General features: G+C 43.0%; 1 protein-coding gene across 1 annotated transcript in view; it reads right to left on the bottom strand.

Moving 5' to 3' along the window:
- Nucleotides 1-8,703: 8,703 nt before the first annotated feature.
- The window catches only part of OAT (ornithine aminotransferase), a 40,574-nt gene continuing 25,182 nt past the window's right edge, over nt 8,704-24,095 (bottom strand). The window contains exons 3-10 of the mRNA XM_077455571.1: nt 20,916-21,140; nt 19,790-19,885; nt 19,366-19,493; nt 13,509-13,631; nt 13,301-13,429; nt 11,998-12,111; nt 11,738-11,882; nt 8,704-9,190 (exon numbers count right to left, since the gene is read on the bottom strand). Of these exons, the coding sequence (XP_077311697.1) occupies nt 9,030-9,190; nt 11,738-11,882; nt 11,998-12,111; nt 13,301-13,429; nt 13,509-13,631; nt 19,366-19,493; nt 19,790-19,885; nt 20,916-21,140 (1,121 nt within the window). The 3' untranslated portion in view covers nt 8,704-9,029. The remainder of the gene's footprint in view (nt 9,191-11,737; nt 11,883-11,997; nt 12,112-13,300; nt 13,430-13,508; nt 13,632-19,365; nt 19,494-19,789; nt 19,886-20,915; nt 21,141-24,095) is intronic.

Below are 24,095 nucleotides of genomic sequence, written 5' to 3'. Positions count from 1 at the left end.
AGCTTCTCTCTAGGACCGCTAGGATTGAGACACCACCCCTACGAGGAAGTTTTCACCCCATTGATGTGTCACCTGGCACCCTTTAGTCTGGCCAACAGCTACCTTATTATGCATAAGCGCCAGTATGCCTCCTGGGTACCTGCACCATATTAACTCTGTTACATCAATACCTGTCATATGTTAAAACCTTCCTTTTTTCAATTCTTCCTTCCAACAAAAAACACATATTTTACATTTTCATGTTCTGATGGATTGGATGTGTCATAATTCTTCCCCAACCTCCAACCCATTGCACATGTATAAATAACATGTTTGCAATCATCAGGAGAGACTTCAGCAAAACTATTTCACAAGATCTCTTGCTAGGCACAGTCTTTCAGATTCAGCATTAGCACCAAATTGTCTATACGAAAAAACAGGTATTAATCTGAATCTTTCAGTTTTTTTCTTCTCTCCTGATGTTTATCGGAACAAATTTGTGGTATGGTGTGGCACAGACAAACTGCCAACCAGATGATCATCTGTCATCCCTGTTCCAGAAGCCTCTCCAATTCTCGCTCCACCAGGATTCTGGAATTGAAAAACAAGAGCAGTATCAAATTCTTATCCACAATATCTGCTCACTTACCATGTTTACTTATAGTTCCCTCCTTGGAGCCCAGGACCTCAGTATTCCTGGCTTCTGCAACTCTGACCAAACTATCCAAACAACCATGACCTCTTTAGGCTGAACCCATTGTAAAATGGATCCCCATGGTATGATCAAAAAATGTTTAAAACTGAACGTCAGTGTTGCTTCTCAAAAACTTCAAATTTTACAAGCTAAAAAAAACAATGCATCTATCTGTATCTTTACGATGTATGCACTACCCCCTTTCAGGTGACTGGTTCTAACTGAGGGCATTGTCAATTCCCCCCCTTTCAGGTGGATTAGACCTACTATTTTTCCACCTGAATAAAAATATAACTAAAATAGACCACTAAACCAATATCAAACAAAAAAAAATTTAGAGAAAAAAAAAAAAAAAAATGTAGCAAAAAATTAAAATACTGGCCATGATAACACAAACAACATGACAAGACAACCATCATACACCAATGATAAACACTCAACTTTTAGTTGACAACATCCATGGACTTTTCTCCTGAGGAGCGTGCTCATTCCAATCTGAAATACAATTAGTTAATGGGGAAAACGAAAAACAAAACAAAGCATATGTATCTCATCACAACACTGTAGCTTCATTTATATCCTTTTTAGTACTATTTATTTTTCATTGTTTGCAAACAATTACTAACTAATGAGCTCATGGTACCATGTGATAATCAATTATGCATTTACAATAACCTAACCCCTGTTCTGCTATATTTTTCCCACTGTTCTCACTTTGACAGACCTGCAAACAAATGCAAATGTCCGTATACGAAGTTTAACTTCTTGCCTGGTCTCTGGAAAAAGGAACACACAGACAATGATTACACACAATTCTTATGTTAATCAGCAGTATTGGATATTACTCAGGAAAAGTTTACAAAGATTGACAATAAGAGAAGAGTAAAGAAACACAAGAAAAAACAATACTCATAACTGAAACATCTTTTAACCCCACAAAAAAAACATAATACCAATTCAGAGGTTTATCCCTGAAAGTACAAAGCAAAAAAACAAAAAAATGTATATCTATATCAAGGTCCTCTATCATATTCTGAACCTGAAACTTACATCAAACCTTTTTCATAGCCGGGAAACATTGACCAGAATATTCTTACCATACCTGCAGCTCACTAAGTTCTGCTAACATCGTTTCCCCCAGTGCTATATTTGAGTAACCATGCGTCTACCTCCATTTTGACTCTACGCAACTGTCCTACATATTGCTTTTCTGTTTGTAGACCTCGCATTTGCGTTTTACACGGGAAATGGGTTTGATCACTATGGGTTCCATGCTTTGGATGGCTACCCCACCTTGCTGAATAACACACATGAAGCCTTGGGGTCGTTTTTGGGTATAATTTCCTTTCGATATCATTATTCGCCGCCCGACAATATTTTGAAATGTGACCCCCCCTTTTACACAAAAAACATTTTAATTCTGGCTTCCCTGCATAGGCCATTTTTTTAGCATATGGCGCTGGAAATCCACATTGCTGGATAATATTACTGCGATTGGAATGAACGGACTTTCGTTGTCTGAGGAGTCATCAGACGTTTCAACTCCTGAGTCAATTTCAAGTGCAGTTATCCCACCTTTATTTGCCTCTTCCACATCGATTCCCATCACAGTACTATCATTTGCAGTGATAATAGCATACGGGTTTTCTTCATGTTTCACTTCTAGCTTTTCTGTACACTGAGCATGTGCGGAGGGTACCTCCACCATTACACACTTGGAGGATAATTCCATTATGGCTGCTTGTGCCTTAAGCATTGTGATAACCTGCAAATTCTCAGCCTCCCTTTGATTCAAAGAGGCAAATAAAACTTTCTCTTAATTTGCACGTTTGTTCTAATTCATCTAATCTCTGTTGCAATACACATTTCTCAGTCACTAATTGTTTAATCCGACTACGAGCATCTGCATCAGCCTTTTCAATCCCCATTGCTATATCACTTACCTGTTCCATCACTTTTTCTCTATCAGCAAACCATTCTAATTATTTTGGTTCCGCAATTTCTTTCATTCTCATTAACATGCATAAGGCATTGGCCATTCTCTGTTTCCTGCCTTTTTTTGATTTATTACTTATGAGACTGTTATGTGTATTACATTGTCTCAAAAGTTCATTGAATTGGTGTGTTAACGCATCCTTTCCTATACTGTTGAATTGAATACAAGCATTTTTCCCAAGAAACTCTTCAAGGATATCCATTGACATGCTAATTAGCCTACCCACACTACGGTTGCTCCACCAGTTGCTTAGACAATAGAAAACAGACAAACAACTAGATAACCCCCTCTAGTCCTACCAACAACCAAAAACAAAACAAACAAAAAAATAAAAATAGATACGAACCGTTTAAATTTCCAGTGACTTGTGGTTCTACAGCATACAAGACACAAGGCACACTCTTAATGCCTTAGGCTGCAGGTTATTTTACCAGAGCTATTTCACTCTCACGTGGGTAGAAATAAAACCTATATTTCCCCCACTTTTTTTTTTACAAAAAAAAAACAAAAAAAACAAATACAAATCCGTTTACCCACGAATTTCTTTAGGAGAACACACTCTTATTCAATGCCCTCCTATCCGATAGCAGGCCACAGGGAATTTCTCTTGGGACCCTCACGTGGATATTTCCACTTTTCCCTCAAAATTGTGTGGTTTATCCTGTCAATCTGCGGTTATATCACATAACCAGGGATGATCAGTCCCTATCTCGCCAGTGCGCCAATTTGCCCTCTGATATATATATATATATATATATATATATATGTACCTTATTGTTGTGTTTGCTGCAGACCTGTAACCAGTCACAGTTCTCACCAGGTTTTACGCGTGCGTTTCCTCCCCCAGGCTAATCACCTCGGACAGTCCTGCCATACTTGGCCTCTGGGGGGCAGTGTCTGCCCATGAATTGCAACTGCTCCGACTGGGTTCCCATCTTGTGGTTCGATCTCGGACGCCCTTCCCGCTCACTAACTATCTTCTTTGTTCTTGCAGACAGACCGGCACCATATTATCTTTGAAGTTCAGTACACTCCAGGTGGGCTGAATAGAACTCATTCTGCTTTTCAGATTGTGTTTTGGTGCGACATTCTTTTATCCTTTACATGTGGGACTGCAAGTATCAATATGGCTGAGTTGGGCTGTACAAACAGCTGTGTAGATGTATAATATTATTCCAACAGTAACTAAAGATGTAGCATTGTCCAAGATTTTGAATTAGTATCATATGTACAAGACAAAAATTGTGAGTGCCTCTTGAAAAAAAAAAAAAAAAAACCTTAGTAGATGGAATCTAGCCCATGCGCTATGGATCCCCCCACAACAGAGGTCTCTCAGAATATACAGCAGGACTGCACTGCATCTGAGCACCACAAATGAAAATGTATTATTCAATGTAAACTCGCCCATCCATGTCTCCATGCTTTATTTTGCTGTCTGTGGTAGCTACCTGTGCCTTCAGACAACATTGTCTAATTTTAATCGAATGTGGTGGAGGTTATACTTATTTTCATCAGTGTTTATGTGGAATTTTTCACTAAAGATACATATTTTTGATAATACCGGCTGTTTCTCATTGAAGAAATTCTTGGGATCCCTTTCCCCTTTTTTCTAAATCCCTAGCTTTCTCCTCTTAGTGGTGCGCAGATTGAGTAACACACTGTTTGAAATTTGTGATCCAGGGAAATTCCAGCCCCTGAACCTGGAACACATTTGGTCTATTGGAGATCTACAATTAGTACAATTGTTACTAAATCTCTCCCACTCATGAAATCCATGAATTGCATGTCCCTCTTGGAGACTATCTGTATGGCAGGTGCCATGCCTGAACATACTCTCAATAGATGTAAAAATTACTCCTACGCTTTTAGAATCTAAACCATTACCTTCAGGAATTGGAAAGAAATGAGAGGTTCCTTCTTTCCCCAAATAGAAGGGATGCTCCCATCATCTATTAACATACAAACTCAGGAATCTGGTTATAAATGAAATGACCCAATGATGTACAGCTGGTGTCGGCTATCTGTCGATCGCTGGTCAGTAGACAGGTAAATCACGGTAAGGGCTGTGCCGATGCTTCCCCCAGTCTCCACTGGCGCCCCTCTCCTTTCACTAGCAGAGCTATGGCAGGGGGGTGCAAGGAACACTACTCTGCAAGCGGGGGGGGGGGGGGGGGGGGTGCAAGGAACACTACTCTGCAAGCGGGAGCGGCGCAAGGAACACTACTGTGGAGGGGGGTGGCAGAGCACACTGCTTTGGGGGGGCGCAGGACACTACTGTTGGGGGGGGGGGGGGGGATCAGAGGACACTTCCGTGTGTGTGTGTGTGGGGGGGGGGGGGGGGGAGGGGGGGCAGATGAAACTACAGAGGGGGGATGGCAGCAGGCACAGGACACTACCGGGGGGGGGGGGTCAGAGGACTCAACTGTGTGTGGGGAGGGGGGGCAGAGGACAATATATTGGGGGGCATTGTATATTACTGGGGCGGATATGAAAGGGGGACGAGGAAACCACTGTGGGGGGAAATGGCAGAGGATTCTACTGGGGGGGGTGTAAGGGAGTGATTTGAAGCAAGGCAGAAACCACTACTGTGACACACGATATGTTTTCATTAGAGTCTTTATTTTTTTTCAAGGGCAAAAATTATGCACGACCCATCCCTTCAAATTCCTCCATGTTGTCCAGGTAGATCTCAACCTCAAAAAGGTTGCCTTATCTCTGGTGTACAGTCTACTTAAAATGTACACACATTAAACCTTTGCTGGAGAGACTGTGGTCAAACATTCTTACATAATTGGGAAGCACAAATAAAAAGTTATATAAACAAACCCCTTTCAGTTTTTGGTATATGCAATACTAAGGCCTCCTGCACACGATACTTCTGTTTAAGCATCTATTTTTTTTGTATGTATTTACGCGCATTTGCGCTCACTCAATGTCATGCATTTTCCACACACGCAAACTTATTCTCGTGTTCAGATTAAGTTAATGGATATTTACACACAAGTGGAGTAAATTACTGACCAAAAATGCAGATTATTCTATTTTTTTTTTAACTGAAGAATACAAGGCGCTTGTTTATGCACCTGTGTGCATAGGCACATTACAATTAATAGGCAGTATTTTAGCTCAGTAAAAAAAATAAGCTGTACTGAGCTTTTTCAAGCTGGAGTGTGCAAGAGGCTGTCGAAAGCGCTAGCTGTAATACTTTTTTTTGCCAAACTGTAAAGGCGAAAGCTCTAGTGTTGTGTACCGTAACCCTCCCTTTAAGCTAATGCAGTGGTGTATTAATCATGAAAACAAATATTGTGTTGCACTCTCATTAGAAAGTGCACAGGATCAATCATACAAATCAAGTAAAAAAGAAAAGTGCGATTTAAAAACATACCATATTTATCAACGTATAACACTTTTTCCCCCTAAAAATATGCGTGTTATATGCCAATATTTTACCTGGTTGCCTCAGAGGGGAAGGGGCAAACACCCCCTGATTAAACAGACAGTATCTCCTGTGTACTCGGTGCACCCAGTCCCACCACCTGGACCGGCTCCTAGGATAGATGTCCCAGCATTGGACTAATGTTCTATCATAGGAGCCATTCCAGGAGGTGGGACTGTGTGAGTGCAAGCACCAAGAACACAGGAGATCCCTCTGTGTAATCCGGCACTGGCGAGGCTGCAGCTGGACAATGATCAGGCTGCATTGATGGGCACTGGCGAGGCTGCGGATGGGCACTAAGGCTGCATTGATGGGCAATGGTGAGGTTGCATTGATGGGCACTGACCTCTCTTTTGCCCTAAGTTGTGTATTATACACTAATACAGTATGTGCAATAAAAAAAATCCAGGAAATAAAGTGTTTCAGTGCAAAAAATAAAAAGTTTATAAACATTTAAGTGTTGACAAAATCCAGTGCTTCAAAAGTGAATGAAGAATTCTTCACACCCAGACAGTGCATACTCCACTCACCAGCTATTAAGACCTCAGGATGGAGGTCAGGCTGTACCCCATCCCAAATTTCTTATAGGATGGATGCCAGGAGCCCAAAAACCAAGTAGACAGGATGATCCACAATCAACCGCTGGGACCCGAGGTGCAGGGCCATCTTTAACCACTTGCCTACAGGGCACTTACACCTCCTTCAGCTTTCAGCACTGTCACATCTTTAATGACAATTGCACGTACACTGTTCTCAGATTAATTTGTTATAATTTTCTTTACACAAATAGCGCTCTTTTGATGGCATTTAATCACTGCTTTTTTTTATAAAAACAAAAAAAAACAGAAAATGTAAAAAAAAAAAAAGTTTAACTTAGTTTCTGTCAGTAAGTTTTGTAATTGTCATTTTTCTCCTTCACTGATGTGCGCTGATGAGACGGACTGAACTGGTGGGCATTGATGAGATGGCACTAATATGCCGCACTGATAGCCAGCACGGACTGGCATCACTAATGGGCACTGGTGTCTATTGTAATCAGGGCACTTATGATCAGTGCCCCGATTACATGTGTAGATGTCTCTTGTGAGCAAATGCAGCCAATTGGCTCTCCTCGCCACACTCAGTTAGTGCGAGGCAAGGAGCACAGATTACCAGCATCTATGTTTACATTTGACCGGCTGTGATTGGACACAGCCAATCACACGATTAAAGAGCCGCGGCTCTTTATAGAAATGGGGTTGCACCGTGTCCTAGCAACACTGTGTGCACAAGAGCGGTCGTTCTGGGATGCTGTCAGAGAACGAGAGCCGCCCCACCATCATTTGGTGGTGGGTGGGCAGCAAGTTTACCATTTTACAGTAACAAGTTTACTGAATCAGATCAGGCAGCTATTGGTTGCCAGAGGTTACAGTGTATCATTACCACTCACTGACTGGTTGCTAGAGGTTACAGTACACATTATGCCTCACTTATTTTCTAGAGGTTACAGCACATGACTTGTGTTTGCCGATTGGTTGCTAGAGGTTAGTTCACATTACTGCTCACCGATTAGTTGCTAAAGGTTACAGTACATCTCCTCAGTGCCTGCACACCATGGACTGGGGAGGTGAGGGGACCCATCAATAGACGCAGAGGGATTCTAAGACTTCTGGGATCAGTGGCAATGCTGGGGGGGGGATCTAATCAGTGGCAATGTTGGGGGGGAGGGGTCAATTGGATCAGTGGTAAGGGGATGGGATTAATTAGTAGAGCAAAGCTGAAAAAATTTGACAATTATATAGTGGGGATTCTACACTGGCCACCAATGTAATGGGGAATTTATACTGACCACCATGTAACTGGGAATTTTACTTCAACATAAAGAGGGATTTCTACACCGACACCAATATAATAGGAGCATTTACACCAACCACCAGTGTAAGGGGTAGTATACAATGACCTCCATGTAAGGGGAAATTTACGCTGACAACCATGGTTGAGGAGCTTTGTACCGACCAATGTAAAGGGAAATGTATACAATGTAATGAAGAATTTACATTAACAACCAAGCTGGATTTCTACACTGCCCACCAATGTAAGGGGGGGGGGGGGATTTACACTCCCCTCCAATTTAAAGAAAATACAAAATCTTGGTTTCTCCCCCACTCACTGGAGGAGTTCTTCCCCTGGCAGCTAGGGGCGTCACTCTGTTCCAGCAGTGCTGGTCCCTGACTGGTTTCACCAATGTCACACAACAGGGTGTACTTTTTGGGTTGTTCCAGCTAAGGCTTAGCCTCCCTGATGCTTTCTCCTCTACCCTTCTTGACAGCACCACCTGCTCTCATACACAAATTAGACTGGGTCTTTCCAATTAAACACAGTACAACTATACATTTTTAGTGCGTTTTAAGTTCAGAAACACTACAGTCCATTTAACATGTTTCCTATGGGTCCCGTTCACATCTGTGCATTTTATGGAAAGGACCAGGGACTTTTCAGATTTGTGTTTCCATAGATTTTCTGGGGCTCAGTTGGCCTTTAACTTTTGTACAGTCAAACCCTTGATACATTTTTTATTTTTATTTTTTAATTAAATGATGAAGGAAAAAAGAAACCCACTCAAGAATAAGCCACGTTTACTCACATTTTACATAGAGCAAACTAATCTCTAGAAATATTAAATAACTGTTACTTATATAAAATACTACATTACATAAAGCACATTGTACTATATAGCATACATGCATCTTCCATATACAGTACACTTCCAGCAGCAGAACCACTGGTAATCGAGTCCTTTAAGCCTTCAGTCTATTGACCACCTGTGTACAGGAGTGATTACCAGATCACTGCCTGTGGGATCAATAGAGAGCAGTGTCCATAGGGCCAGTTTCCAGTTCGTGAGCCAAAGAAGAATGACATTTTTATGCCTCCATAGAGACAGATCAAAATGAAAGCAATGTCTTGTGGATAATTTCAGTGCACTCCTGAATCTCCTCTGCGTTGATGGTCAGCGGGGGTGCGAATCTGATGATATCCCCATGTGTGGGTTTGGCCAAGAGTCCATTATCACGGAGTCGGAGACACACCTTCCAGGCATCGTAGTCTAAAAAAATAATGCAATAAGTTGAGTTGTCAGTGCTCTACGTGTGGAAGTAAAAATGACCTGTATCATACAGCAAGATCACGTGGCATCACACAACCTCTTAAATCTGCAGAGCACTACTCTTAACCACTGATTCTGCATTATGGTGAGTTGAATGATTTCATTTTATATTAAAATGTTATAATAGAAATAATGAGCTTCAATCATCCTGACACCATAACAACCATGGTGCCGGGATGATTGAAGTGCTGAAACCAGGTGTTTGGAATATCTTTATCTGCTGATTTGGTGGGACACAGGCTGCTGCAATTTGGTGGGACACAGGCTGCATTTAAAGAGGGACTCCGCTTCCGCACTGGAGGGCCTCCTCAAGTCCAGCTGTGACACTAAGCCCACCTCAACACTTTACTCCCATTTGATAATGACCTCCCTCCCTACTTTGGGGAAACTTAGAGATAAGTGGGTGCAAGACATTCCCACCTTTGATAACGATGATTGGGATGACATGTGGGACTTCCCCTTCAGATCCCTGGTCTCCCTGAGAGATCGGCTGATACAGTTTAAGATGGCCCACCGAGCATATTTCACCCCATACAGACTGCACAAAATGAACCCCGCCTCCCCCCCGGGATGTTGGCGTTGTGGGACAATACCGGGGGACTTCATTCATATTTTTTGGACCTGCCCAGCCATTGTTGACTATTGGAAGGAGATACTAGGGGTCATTACACAGGTCACCTCCATATCGCTCCCACTCTCTATAGAAACTTGCATACTGGGCCTGCTAGAGCATCTAATTCCCACTGTGGCGCGGCGCACCCTAGCTGGGCTACTTCTCTTCTATGCCCGCAAGGCCATTGCGCTCAGCTGGCGTAAGCCCACTCCTCCCCCTCTCTCCCTGTGGAAAAAATTGGTGAACGAAAGCCTGCCTCTCTACAAGGACTGCTATGTTAATAGAGGTTGCCCGCAAAAATATAACAAGGTCTGGTCCAGCTGGCTGGCGGATGCCTCCACGGCCTCAGACCCACAGCCTACTTAACACATTTTCGTTTGTTAATAAATAGGAATATGCACCAGTGGAAATGTTATATATCTGAGTAGCGTGGTTTAGTCCCGAGTCGTCCTTTTGCACAGGGAGACTGCTCTCTGTGGCCGGTGAGATGCCTTGAATTCTCCGACATGTTTTGTATGTAACGCACTGTCTTATATTGCAACTCTTTACACGTCACGCCTGTAACACTAATCGTGACCAATGTATGTGTTTTTGTTTTTGTCTGTTTTGTTTTGCTTTTGGTTGCTTGTTCACTGTCTAAATTCCAATAAACAGATTTGCAAAAAAAAAAAGAGGGACTCCGCTGGGGGAACCCAATGTAAGGACGGACTCCACTAGGGACACCTGATGGCATCTGGTGGCAGGCGATATGGCTAGTGACACTGATCTATACCGAAAGCTATCAAGCTAAAACCTGGGTCAATAGTACCAGGAACTGTGCCACTTTGAGGTGTTTTCCAGCTTCCAAAGTATCCTTGACCACATTAACAGAGCTGGAGGAAGAGTTTGCCGGAGCCTGGCATTGTACCAGCGAGGTATTGATAATGGTCGTGATGCTTTGTGGGCTCCTTTGAAAAAAAAAAAAAAAAAAATGCACTTTTGCAAAAGGTGGACTTTCCTTTAAACTCCTGGTTTACTGCAGAAAAAATAAAATAAAGGGTGTATCTAGGCCCCTTGGAAAGCTATTGGGCCACTAGGCTCCTGCCCAGGTTGTCTGTTTGACCAGTACTTTTTGTTCAACATTGAACTTTTTTCGGTGCACATAATGAAAGTGTTACAAACCAATTTTACAATAAATACTTTCTATAGGTATATGGGGATAAAACAAAATAGTATTACGGATTATACTATGCTCAGGTTACCAGCTTAGTATACACCCATGAACAAAATTATATGGTGGCTTAAGAAACAAGGCAGCATCGGCAGCTTGCGTTTTTTGTTTGGGGGGCCTAAAACAAGCCCCCTCCCACCTGCTTTCTGACGGTCTACTTACCTCATCTAGGTGAGAGGCATTGGGTTGCAGCTCCTGTGTTTTCTCCCTCCACCAAGGCATTCAATAGGATTGTCTGTCATTGCAGCGAATTTGGTGACAGGTATCAGACCCGCTCCCGAATTGTCAGGGGAGGATTAGTGTCGCAACAGCAAATTTGCTGCTGTAACACCTGGGTGGGCTCATAACGCAATGCTCTGCACCACGAGCCCATCCTATTTTGAAGCCTATTAGCACCTCTGGCGCTAATCAGGTGCGGTGCAAAAAAAAAACCCCTCTGCTATAGTTTAGGCACCCAGCGTCCTGAAAGGGGATGGATGCTTGAATAGGAGATAGCAGCGATAGAGCATTGCTAGATGGAGGGGGTGGCGGCCGTGCTCAGGCTCCCCTAATGGATGGGCCACCACTGCAAGGCAACCAATTATAGCATCAGTATGGAGATTCAAAATGCTAGTAAGGGACTACATCTCTTTATGGGTAGTATGGCAATATGGACTACACTTACCTTTAGTTTGTTTTATGACAATGGCATTAAGTAGGCCCTTTCCTCTGACAGCTGTCACTATGTCTGATGGTGCCTTCATAAGCTCTGCTCTCAGCAGCTCTCCCATCAATTTGGCATTCTCCGACAACTTCTCCTCCTCTATCACCTGTGAAACAAGAAGCATTGTAAGATCTCCCACTTTGGCGACCACTGACAGTAACATTTGAAGTCTACAGTTCCAAATAAAGTTCCAATGCAGCAAGTATAGGTTCAGTACTTGCCTCTAGAGCAGCCATTGCCACCCGGCAAGCTAATGGATTGCCCCCATAGGTAGAGCCATGCTCTCCTGGCTTGATTGTGAGCATAACCTCATCATCACAAAGAGCAGCAGAGACCTGATAAGAAAATAATAGCACCAATCTGAATACAATGACTGCAAATTATACACACATTCATATACAGCGAAATCTACTTCAGGACCAAGGAAAATGATGCACAAAACATTGAGTTAATGTCAATTGACAGTCACATTTTTAAAGGAGCTCAACCATTTTGGAATGTGGGCCCTGATTGCTTGCTCAGTCTAACTTACCCAGATGGCTGCTTGCTGCAGCATGTCCAATCTGATCAACCATTTTTGTACAAAAGCAAGTTTGCATTAGAGAAAAAAAAAAAAAAAAACCCTACCAACATGGATTATTCAGTATGCACTTAGTGAAGTCACTACACAATATCTACAAAAGTCAACCCCTATCATGCCCCCAGTGAATATCTACAATGCCCAATTCAAACACAGATCAAAAAATGATGCTAGCAAAAAAAGGCGACCTGGTGGTGCTTACTTGGGATGTTCTAAGGTTCCTTGAAACACTGTAAAATATAGATAGATCAGTGATGGCGAACCTTGGCACTCCAGATGTTTTGGAACTACATTTCCCATGATGCTCATGCGCTCTGCAGTGTAGCTGAGCATCATGGGAAATGTAGTTGCAAAGCATCTGGAGTGTCAAGGTTTGCCATCACTGAGATAGATGTTCATATGAGTTAAGGTCTCTCACATGGATACAACCTTGCAAGGGCAAGGTTAGCCTTGCATTGAGCGTCAAGAACGAGAGTCAAAATTGTGCAATCAGAATGTAAGCGACTTGAGATGTAGTCAAAAATGTAAAAATCATTAGCAGGCCAAAATGTGTTTCAGGGGTACTTTGGTACTCCTTTTAGGACTGGTATACAGAAAGGATAGCATTACTGAATTCAGAAGTGAATAGGATCTTCAGGGCCAACTTGGCTCTCTCCCAAGACATGGTCTGGCTTCGAGTTGATGCCCTTCACAGGGCTTGGGGAACTCAATGTTCAGTTTTGGATTGAGGGGAGACTGAAGTCACCATGTATGGAGCCCAAAGAGGCAAATTTAGTAGCCTTAAAATTTAATGTGGATGATCTTTGTTTCAGAAGCTGGTAAAAACCACCAAAAAAGATTCTAAGTAGCAGTCAGTCAAGCATTTTAATTCTTCAAAAGATTAAATTGAGTATTCCTATTTTTATAGGACACTTCTATACTGCATAAAGTAAACAAATACCTACCGGATACAGTCCTCCTGACAAGGCTTTTCCAAGGATCACAATATCTGGTCGAACATTCTCATGGTCTACAGCAAGCATCTTCCCAGTTCTGGCCAATCCAGTCTGTACCTCATCAGCAATGAACAGAACCTGAAGGAGAAAAATGAGGTATAAATCACATTTAACAGCAAATCCGAGAACCTTCACCCACAGGTTGGCATCCACTTACATTATGTGCTGTACACAGCCGTCTCACGCCGGTCAGGTAACCATCATCAGGAACAATGACACCAGCTTCACCTTGGATAGGCTCAACCATAAAAGCTGCCACATTAGGGTCCTGCAGAGCTCGCTAGAGGCAAAAAATATAACCTTATAAATAATGAACTGATATAACAAGGCCATACACCCCATTTCTGACATAAGTAGAGTTCTAATACAGCAAAATGCTAGACAGATGAACAGCTCCACTAGACACGTGCGGCTTGTTTTGAATAAATGTTTTGTTATTTGGATATTCGGATCTATCAGAATTACAACAAATTTTACCGAATGCTCCAAATAACGTAACAAAATTCATCCGAATTTCTGAAATTAAAATGGAATTTTACATTGAACTCCAGTTGAATTCTAACTACACCTAATGCTGAAATCAAAAACAGGATTGTGTTATTAGAGTACCATTTCGAAATCATACTGTTAAGCCAAACTGATTTAACCGCTTCAGCCCCAGAAGATTTAAGCCCCATTCCTGACCAGAGCACTTTTTGCGATTCAGCACAACGCCGTTTTAACTGACAATTGTGCAGTCATGCAGCGGTGCACCCAAACACCGACATCCTCTTTTTCCCAAAAATAGAGCTCTTTTGGTGGTATTTGATCACCTCTGCAGTTTATTTTTTGCACTATAAACAATTTTAAAAAAACAAACAAAAGCATTTACCTTTTGCTACAATACCCCCCAGAAACATACATACACAATATATCTATATCTATATCCCTCAGGTTTAGGCCGATATGTATGCTGCATATTTTTGGTAAAAAAAAAAGTTGTTTGCACAAAAGTTATAGCGCCTACAAAATAGGGCAGGGATATGCAATTAGCAGACCTCCAGCTGTTGCAAAACTACAATACCCATCATGCCTCTGAGTGTCATGCTTGTGGCTGTCAGAGTCTTGCTGTGCCTCATGGGAATTGTTTTTCTGCAACAGCTGGAGGTCCGCTAACTGCATATCCCTGAAATAGGGGATTGTTTTACAGCATTTTTATAAAAAAAAATTTTTTTAATTAGTAATGGAGGCGATCTGCGATTTTTAAATCGGGATTGCGACATTATGGCAAACACATCGGACACTTTAGTCTTAGTAAATGCTAAGAAAATTCAAACATTCCGAATACCGAACAAGATTAAGGAATCAAAACAAAACTTTGTCATGCACATGTCTTAACCTCCACCTAATCCAGTGATATATTAAAAGTAAATCATTGCATTTGTAGCACACTCTACCCAAGGGTAGATGCTAGACTAGGATTTTTTCCCAGTTCAGGATATGTGCAGATAAATTTAGGCAGGCTTATGCTGCCTGCTGGGCCTGTGTTTTTATTTTGGAACTAGAGTGTATAGTGTAGTAGTGGGTGTCAGAGACAGACATGTCACCCTTGCTTTCAGAAAGATGGTTCTGGAATAGGGGTTGGACCTGAAGTCTGAGTGGCAGGCAGCTCATGTGAGGAGCCCTGACCAATTATCTTTCAGTATTGGCAGGCCTCCCATATAAGCAAGGGTCACATGCTGCCAGGGAGGAGTCTGAAGTGCCAGAGAAGACAGCATGGAGTATTGAGGTGCTGTTACGGGCCTCCCCACTTATGGGTTGCGCCAAGCGAGGCGGAAAGGGATGGAGGAACCGCTAGGAGGGAGCTCTAGATAAAGATTTTTGTCTTTGAAAAGGCATCAAGCTGCTGTAACCAGAGAATATATGATTTGAATGCTGGACAAGATCAATACAGAAGAATTATCAGTAAAGTGGAAGAGAGTAGATCAGCATTCTGTGACCAGGGACACAGAAGGGCCAAGTAGTCAAAGGTCAGTGTGAACAGAACAAGTAGAGTTACCAAGAGTAGTGCAGAATGCTGTGGCCAAGGAACACAGCATTGACAGTAAATGACTGGCTGGGAACAGTAGTCCGCCTATTACCATGGGTCAGTCCATTGGGGGAGATGCCGTGTTATCCCTGGTCTGATTAGCACATTGGTAATGGCTTCCAAAAACTGTGTGGCTGTCTAACGCATTGATCCATCGGGGAGAGGTTGTGTTAGGCCTCTGGATCTTTGATTCTCAGAAAGTCATAGCCTGCAAAGGTGGAATTATTCAGAGTGATTCTTCACTGTCAAAATTGGAAGTGAAGTAGGGTCTCAAGAGTATGGCAGAAGAAAGACTGAATACTATGTGTGCACCAATTTGAGCCAAGGCTATTCAGTATCGTGGTGCAATACACAGGGCCATCTAATACTGATTGGACCATGGGCAAAAAACAAAAAAAAAACAAAAAAAAAACAAACACTTTTCTTGGGCCCCCCCATGCGGTTTTTACTCCACCTGCTCTAACATACAATAAATAGCAGCCAGACTCAAAATCAGTTTACTGAACCAGATCAGGCAGCTATTGCAATTGGTTGCCAGATCTTACAGTATCATTACCGCTCACTGACTGGTTTCTAGAGGTTACAGCACATATTATGGCTCACTGATTAGTTGCTAGGTTACAGCGCATGATTTCTGCTTGTTGATTGGTTGCTAGAGATTACTGTGGATATGACCTCGGGGGGGACACGATATACATATCAATGCCCCTGGCTGCCTCCATTTACATATCAATGCCTGTAATTTACATGTAAACACGGGGTCTGAAGGCAAGTCATCTGTACACAATAGAGCTGGGCAGCATCAGTAGCACTTCACACAGATATTGGGACACAGGACTAAAACCTCAAGGGATAAGGGAATTTAAACTGGGATAGTTGGCATGTATGAGGCAGGGCCCTTTTGCCCTGCCTTAAAAACGGCCCTGGCAATACACCAAATGCTATGGGCATCTCATATCACCCCTTGTTCCACCCACATTGTATCCTGCAATAAACCTAACAAAACCGTGTAAATGACCAGTCATTGTCTTAACTGATCGTGGGGAGTCTGGCAGCAGGGTGATTGGCTGATTGCCAAGTAACCAAATCTGCAGCCCTTACGAGGGTACCGCTACATATTATATGCAGCCAGCATCAGCACTAAGGCATTAATACAAGGCTCCTGTTGATGAGAACTCTTTACCAAACTAAAGCTCTTCAGAGCTGCACGTCTAACACAGAGTATTCTGACAGGAGGAATGTAGAGAATTTGGAGTGCTGCCGCTCCCCTGCTGTCCAATCACATGTTTGGGTCACTATTACAACCATGTAGAAACCAGAAGCAGCACATAAAGGCCCAATTCACAAAGCTTTAATACTGGGATTTTTTTTTTGACACATGACTAAATTAAGTCACATTGAACACAGCTGAAAATAATCCTCTTTATCCTGGGATTTGGTTGGTGAATTCAGCCTAAATTCTACTTTCTCGCATCAGGAGGGAACAAATAAGCAGCAGCAACAGAACGCAAAGCCCTTTCTGTGAGGCAATGCATCACTGAGTTTATATAACATGCACATTACAAGTGCATAAAAGACTCCTAGGAGACCAAAAAAAAAAAAAAAAAAAGACAGTTGGGGCATCTGATATGCACAAGGACCACAATCCTGCATCATTTACATTATGGTATCATACTTTACTCCAGTGACATAACACCATAGCTTTAACAAGTTTGTATGGAATTTAAAGAGCTGATGAGGGACTGCAAAAAGCAAAGAAGACAAAATCCTTCTGACAAATGGGACACTGCAAGAAGAGCAGGGCACCAGCTCTTATTTATAGCCCACCATGTTTTGGGCTCAGGCTCTTAAGCAGTTCAACTGGCTTCCAGTGCAAACTTGTTTTTTTTTATATAACAGTTTCTTAGAGCCCCCTCATGGCAATGGGTTAAAATTTCAATAGTGCCCCTTGAACAGTGGTTACTTTTAGTGGGATTAACCCATAGCTCCCAACTGTCCCCCGATTTCAAGGGAATGTCCCTGATTTGAAGCAATGTCCCTCATTCCTCCTCGTCCCTCATTTTGGTCCAATTGATATAGCTGTATATAAAATGTACTTTTTATCAAAAACGTATTTCTCAGCACTAAACCTTTCATCTGATTTCTAAATTGCTGCATTTGTAAATTCCAAAAGCCAATATAAAAGGAATAGTATTGGGGGGAAAAAAAAAACACTTGGGGGTTTAACCAATTTTTTTTGTGCAATTCTCCTTTGAGTGCATCCTATGCCTGCATGTTTTTGCCAATAGGTGTCCCTCATTCCCATTTCAAAAAGTTGGGAGGTATGATTAACCTCAGTAATTCACTGCCTTCATTTCTAAAAGCTGGTAAACAAAGTTAAATTTACACAAGGGGTTAGAACCTCAACTTATTGCCATCTATGAGATTCACTCTTGATGGCTTCTGTTACTAGGGAGAAAACTTCCTAGGATGACATCTATTCCAGTTACAGCTGTCAAAGTTGGATGCCCACTGGCCATTTTCATCTCTGGGGCAGAAACTGAAAAGCAACTCTCCAATAAGAGCACAAAACTAACATGTGAGGTTCTAACCTTTTCCCAGAATCAAGAAAATGTTGGCTGTAGTTCCACTTTAAGTGCCATGTTCTGACGAGTTAGAGTTTCAACCATGCATGAAAGAAGTTAGCCGTTAAGTAAATCCAAAATCAGATTCCACCATACCATGCATTCGTTTGCGCATGACGTGGTGTGACCAAGACCACCATTTAGAAGGCATGTTAAAGTAAAACGAAAGGCAGAACGTCTTAATTTTGGAAGAAGTTTGGTATCTGTGTCCCATAAGATTGTACAGGGTGTACAACTGCTTTAAATCACTTTTATCTACAGGTAAGCCTATATTAAGGCTTACCTGTAGGTGCATGAAATATCTCCTAAACCTCAACGGCATAGGAGATATTTACTAAAAAGACGAGCACTGATGACTACAGTGCATGTGCTCTTTAGAAAGGGCACATTATGCCGTTTCTAATAGGGGTCACGCCGTGACTGGCGGTTCCTGCGCGCATGCAACGTCACACGACTCCAGCTATTCACAGAGCCGGAGTTCATGGCCCCGGAAGGAAGAGGGGCGAAAATGGACGCTCTCCCTGCTCATGGGGACAATGTGCTTCGGCGTCAGGTAAGGGACACGATGGGCTGCTATGTGATGCATAGTAGCCCATTATGCTTTACCTTTGCAGGGAAATAAAGAGGAAGTAAAACCCACCAGTGTTTACTTCCTCTTTAACGTCACTTCCAGTCCCATTGCAGAAGTGAGAAAATTCCTGCAAAGGGGCGGCACAGTGGTGTAGTAGTTAGCACTCTCGCCTAGCAGTAAAAAAGGGTTGCTGGTTCAAATCCCAACCACGACCACTACCTGCCTGGAATTTGCATGTTCGCCTTGTGCCTGCGTGGGTTTACTCCCACACTCCAAAGACATGCAGGTTGGTTAATTGCCTTCTGTCCAAAACTGGCCCTAGTATAAGAATGGGGACCTTAGATTGTGAGCTCCTTGAGGGTAGGGACTGTTGTGAGTGTGCAATGTACAGGGATAGGGACAATTGTAGACACTCACTCAGGTTGCACTGGATGGACTGGTGTCTTTATTCAACCTTACTAATTATGCAACTATGCAATCCGTTTGACCCCTGTCACCAGAACTAGCATTGGAAGATTTGTCCATTACTTTTCTGGGGGTTTTCTTTATCGATCACTTTCAATGATAAAGGTAAACATGGCAAATAAAGGGTAAATCTCCTTAACGGGAACATAGACCTGTAAAAACCTGACAAGCGTTCTAATCCCTCTGCATATCCTAAAAAAAGTAAAAAAGTTTTGCTTTTAGTTACATTTTAAGTAACTATAACCCAGAAAAAAAGAAAAGGCAGAATACATAACCGGTTGCTTACCTCAAGGGCAGGGAGGTCATTATATGGGATTACTTTAAACCCAGGCATAAATGGTCCAAAACCCTCATAGCTGGATGGGTCTGTGGAAGCAGATATAGCAGACATGGTCCTGCCCCAGAAGTTGCCAGCTGAAAGAAAGAACATAACTGTTTAAAACAAACTGCATTTTTTTTCAATCAAGATAAAATGGCAGTTAATTTTCAAATACAACACCCATTTGGTGTCTGCATGAAAGTATGCATAATTCAGTGTAAAGCCTACCACACACCAATATTTGTTCAACTCAGCGGGTAAAATAAATAAAAAAAAAGCTCAATCCATTATTAGTACAGAAATCTCCCCTGCTTTTCTATTGTGTTCCGACGGGGGGGGGGGGGGGAACCACCCCACACCCCTCCCCCGTGTCCCAGTGTGTGCAACTTACCTGCAAATATAATCTGAGCCTTGTACTTGGGAACTCCTTTCACAGTGTATGCCCATTTCCGGGCTAATTTGCAGGCAGTTTCACCACCTTCAACACCTAAAACAAACCAAAGCTTTGTTATAATCTCTGTAGTCACAATTAATACATTCACATCTGCCAACTTTCACCCTTCTGTCTTCAACCTGCTGCAATTGCAAAGCTCTGACCAATAAAGACATAAGCCCATTATTGACTGCCTATTGCCCAAGCAACTGTTTAATGCACATGATAGTAGTTCTAAAGGCTGAAGGTTGTTTACCTTCATGCATTTTTCTGCATTAAAAGTGATCAAGTCTCATTTTCTTTTTCTATAAAAACATGTTATACTTACCTACCCTGTGCAGTGGTTTTGCAGAGCAGCCCTGATCCTCCGCTTCTCAGGTCCCTCCCTCCTGTTGAGTGCCCCCACAGCAAGCAGCTTGCTATGGGGGGTACCCGAGCTGCAGCTCCGTGTGCCCTTTTGGACACAGAGCCCCAGTTTAGCCCATCCCCCTCTCTCCTGATTGGCCGACTGCAACAGGAGCCAATGGCACCACTGCCATGTCTCAGCCAATCAGGAGGAAGAGTCACAGATGGCCAAGGCACTCATGGACATCTCTGGATAGAGATGTGGCTCCGGTAAGTATTAGGAGGGCTGCTGCACATAGGCTTTATCGCAATGCATGATAAAAAACTTCTGCATTTACAACCCCTTTAGGGTAAAAACCTGTGCGCAGTACCCCCCCCCCCCCCATACTTGCCTAATCCAGCGTTGTGCACAAGTGCAACCACGCCTCTCTCCCTCAGGCTCAGACGGCAACAGGAGGCATTGGCTCAGTGGACAGTGTGGCCCAGGATCGAGCCCGCAAGAGTGGGTCACTCGGTACGGGGAAAGGGCAAGCTGAGGATTGGAGCTACGCTGTAAAACCACTGTACAGAGCAAGTATAGCATATTTGTTGCAGCTTTTTTGATTATTCAGGATTAATAGAGCGCCGACAGTTTGCACAGCGCTTTACAACAGTAGGGCAGACAACTCAACTTAGAAAAAAAAAAAAGCTTTATAATCACTTAACACAAAACAGGCTTCTGCAAAATTCTGGCATATACCTGTGTTCATGGGAAGAACTTTGTTGTAGTTGAATAATTTGGTCACATACTCTTCATATTCCCCAAGCACATCATTGTAGAAAGCCCTAGAGGTAAGTGTCAGTTTCTCTGCTTGAGAAGTCAAAGCGTTGACAATTTTAGGATGGCAGTGTCCCTGGTTCACAGCACTGTACGCACTCAGGAAGTCAAAATACCGCCGGCCTTCCACGTCCCACACGTACACACCTAGAATGGAAAGAATTGTGTTTAAGATGTATAGTTACCCAACTTGCAAATACAGTATAATCCACATACATCCAAAGCAGATGTCGATTACCAAAACTATACAATAGCAACTAGTCAGTGGAAAATGAGCCATTTCAAGCATAAAAAACAAACTGTCACACCGAGATTTCCAAAAAACTTGCTTGATTTACTATTGTCACAAGTGTATCAGATAAACAGGACAAGCAGTTAACGCGTTTCACAATCAATACTTTTGTTGTGAACAAGCAAGCCAACATTCACCGAGCAGGCTATTTGAGGAATAAGCCCCAATCAGGCACACTCAAAACCACCGGCTTCAGACTGTGCTAAATGCAAAAACATTTCAGCTGACATGTTTAAAAACATAACAAATAAATATAATATCATATGCAAACACTGACTGAGCTCAAAAAGGGGGAAAAACAAAATCTCAGACAAATCATGTTACCTATAAAAAAAAAATATATATATATATTAATTATATATTAATTATATATACACACACACACAAAGATAATCAAAGCATTTGTGTCTGGCCTCTTAATACCCCAAAAAAGATGTGTATACATGCCAAAGCCATCCATTGACTCTAAACTACATGTACAGATAGGGCTTTTTTTTCAGCGGGAACATGGGGGGTGCAGTTCCGGCACCTCCAGCACTGTTTACTGTGTGTAATGGCAAGGGGTGCTGGGGTGGGCTGAAGGATCTATTAATGCTGGCTGATGGGCGATCTATTGTTGCTGGAGCAGATCTATTCGAGTGGGGGTGAGCTATTGTTGCTGGGGGTCAATTATTGATGGAAGAGATCTATTGGCAAAGAGGGGTCTATTGATGTTGGTGGTGTCTGTTGCTGCTGGGGTGGTATTTCGTTGTGGGGGCCCATTGTTGCTGGGGGGGGAGGGTCTATTTTATTACTTTTCTTGCCATCATTAAAGTCCATACAAATTACTAGCACCACAAAAGGATACTTGGCTCTGTATTCTCTAAAAGGGGCAGTTCTGGGAGGTGGATTGGGGGGGGGGGGGGGGTGAAACCAAAGTAATGGTGCTCAGAAGTGGGTAGGAGGTGGAAACTAGTGACTCAGAAGAGGGGGGTTCCTGCACTTATTCTTCGAGGAAAAAAGCCCTGGATATAGATACTTATTAGGAAGGGTATGTGAGGCAAGCTGCTTTATTACTGTCCCACAAATGATATGGGCTTGGAACGAAAAAAAAAAAAAAAAAACGAATTCAGTCAAACCCAAGACACAAAATGTGTTTAATACCCAGGCAAAAAAAAAAAAAAAAAAAAAAAAAAAAAAAAAAAAGTTCGTTTTACATAATAAATTACCTGTGAATGTGAGTCCTGGTGAGAACAGTGTATACATGACAAATGAACACATACTAGTAAAGGAATATATGAGAGGGTGAAAAAAAATTCAAGTGTGGCAAGAAAAAGGCACAAAAAACCTGTCTATATGTGGATACAGATAGAGATATACATTTTAACAGATAAAGACCATATTAAAAATGGTTAGTTTTAAAAATATGAGATGTCTCATTCATGGTTCGTTCTGAAAGGTTTTCTGGTATTAAAATATCCAAAAAACCTCCCTTTTGCAAAGGATTTTGAAGGCATCTCCTCCTCTTTTGGGTGTCTGAACTCTCTCCAAGGTCTGTACCCCCACAGTGGCACTACAGCCACTGTGGTACCAATTAAAATGTCGGCCAACATTTGTCGGCAGACTTATCAATACTATACAGGTGTTCTTGGAACCTGTCCCCAGGCATGTACTGGCCATCGGGACTACCGGGAGATTCCTGGTGGGCCGATGGCTCAGTGGGCCGGTTTCAGTGACAGCCTAGCCAAATGAATGGCTGCGCTACTCGCACAGCCATTCATTTGAGCACCGCTGTACTTCCGAGCGCAGCGCCGCGCACTTCGTCTCTTTCCGCCCCCACTCGGCGCTCTCACAACAATAGTATTGCACACATCTTCGGCCACCTCCGGCCACAGTCGTCCTTTTCCGCCACCGCTCGGCTTCCCCCGCCCTGCTCCTCTCCGACAGCGCTTTTCAGCAAACAAAACTCGGCTATCTCCGGCGGCCCCCGCGGTAACGGACGCTGTGAGTTTAAATGAGCCGGGGGCCGCCGTGAGAGCAGCCGTCAGGCAGAGAAGTCCCCGGAGCAGACGAGGGAGCCTGGAGGTGCTGCAGGAACCCATCCAGGTAACCGGCCGGCCCATTGAATACTGTGTATAGCACATGGCTATATATAGCTGTATATAGAATATGGTCTCTCCCTCTCCCTCCCTCCCCCTCTCTCTCCCCCTCTCTCTCCCCCACTATTTCTATAGCGTTAGAAATAGTGCCTGCAATCCGCCCTAAAGAAGCTGCACCATTGTGTGGTAAAACGCTGCTATTTTTAGCAGCGTTTTATGGCTGGATTTGTGGCGCATTTCGGCCGCTAGCGGGTCGCATTTACCCTCCGCTAGCGGCCTCAAAAAAGGTTAAAACCGCCGGCAATATGCCGCAATAGCAGCGCTGATTTCAATGGGGAGCAGCGGTAAACGCACCGCTCCTTCACTGCTCCCAAGAAGCTGCTGGCAGGACGTCAGAAAAAAGTCCTGCCAGCAGCTTCTTGGGAGCAGTGAAGGAGCGGTGCGTTTACCGCTGGTCCCCATTGAAATCAGCGCTGCTATTGCGGCATATTGGCGTCGGTTTTAACCCTTTTGCGGCCGCTAGCAGGGGGTAAAAGCACCCCGCTAGCGGCCGAAATGCGCCACAAATCCGGTCATAAAAACGCCGCTAAAAATAGCGGCGTTTTACAAGATCTGCACAGACACCGTCCACAATAAGAATGGGCAAGCATCTATGCACGATGTTACTAATATCTTGAAATTTCCGGCTGATTGTGTGCTAAAGGTGGGTCATTGGTTATTAAAAAAAAGGGT

The sequence above is a fragment of the Lithobates pipiens genome, unplaced genomic scaffold (assembly GCF_037356315.1).
Source record: "Lithobates pipiens isolate NorthernLeopardFrog02 unplaced genomic scaffold, aLitPip1_a1.2 Scaffold_25, whole genome shotgun sequence".
NCBI lineage: Eukaryota > Metazoa > Chordata > Amphibia > Anura > Ranidae > Lithobates > Lithobates pipiens.
Note: the sequence above shows the minus strand (reverse complement) of the source record. Positions and strands in the feature narration are given on the sequence as shown.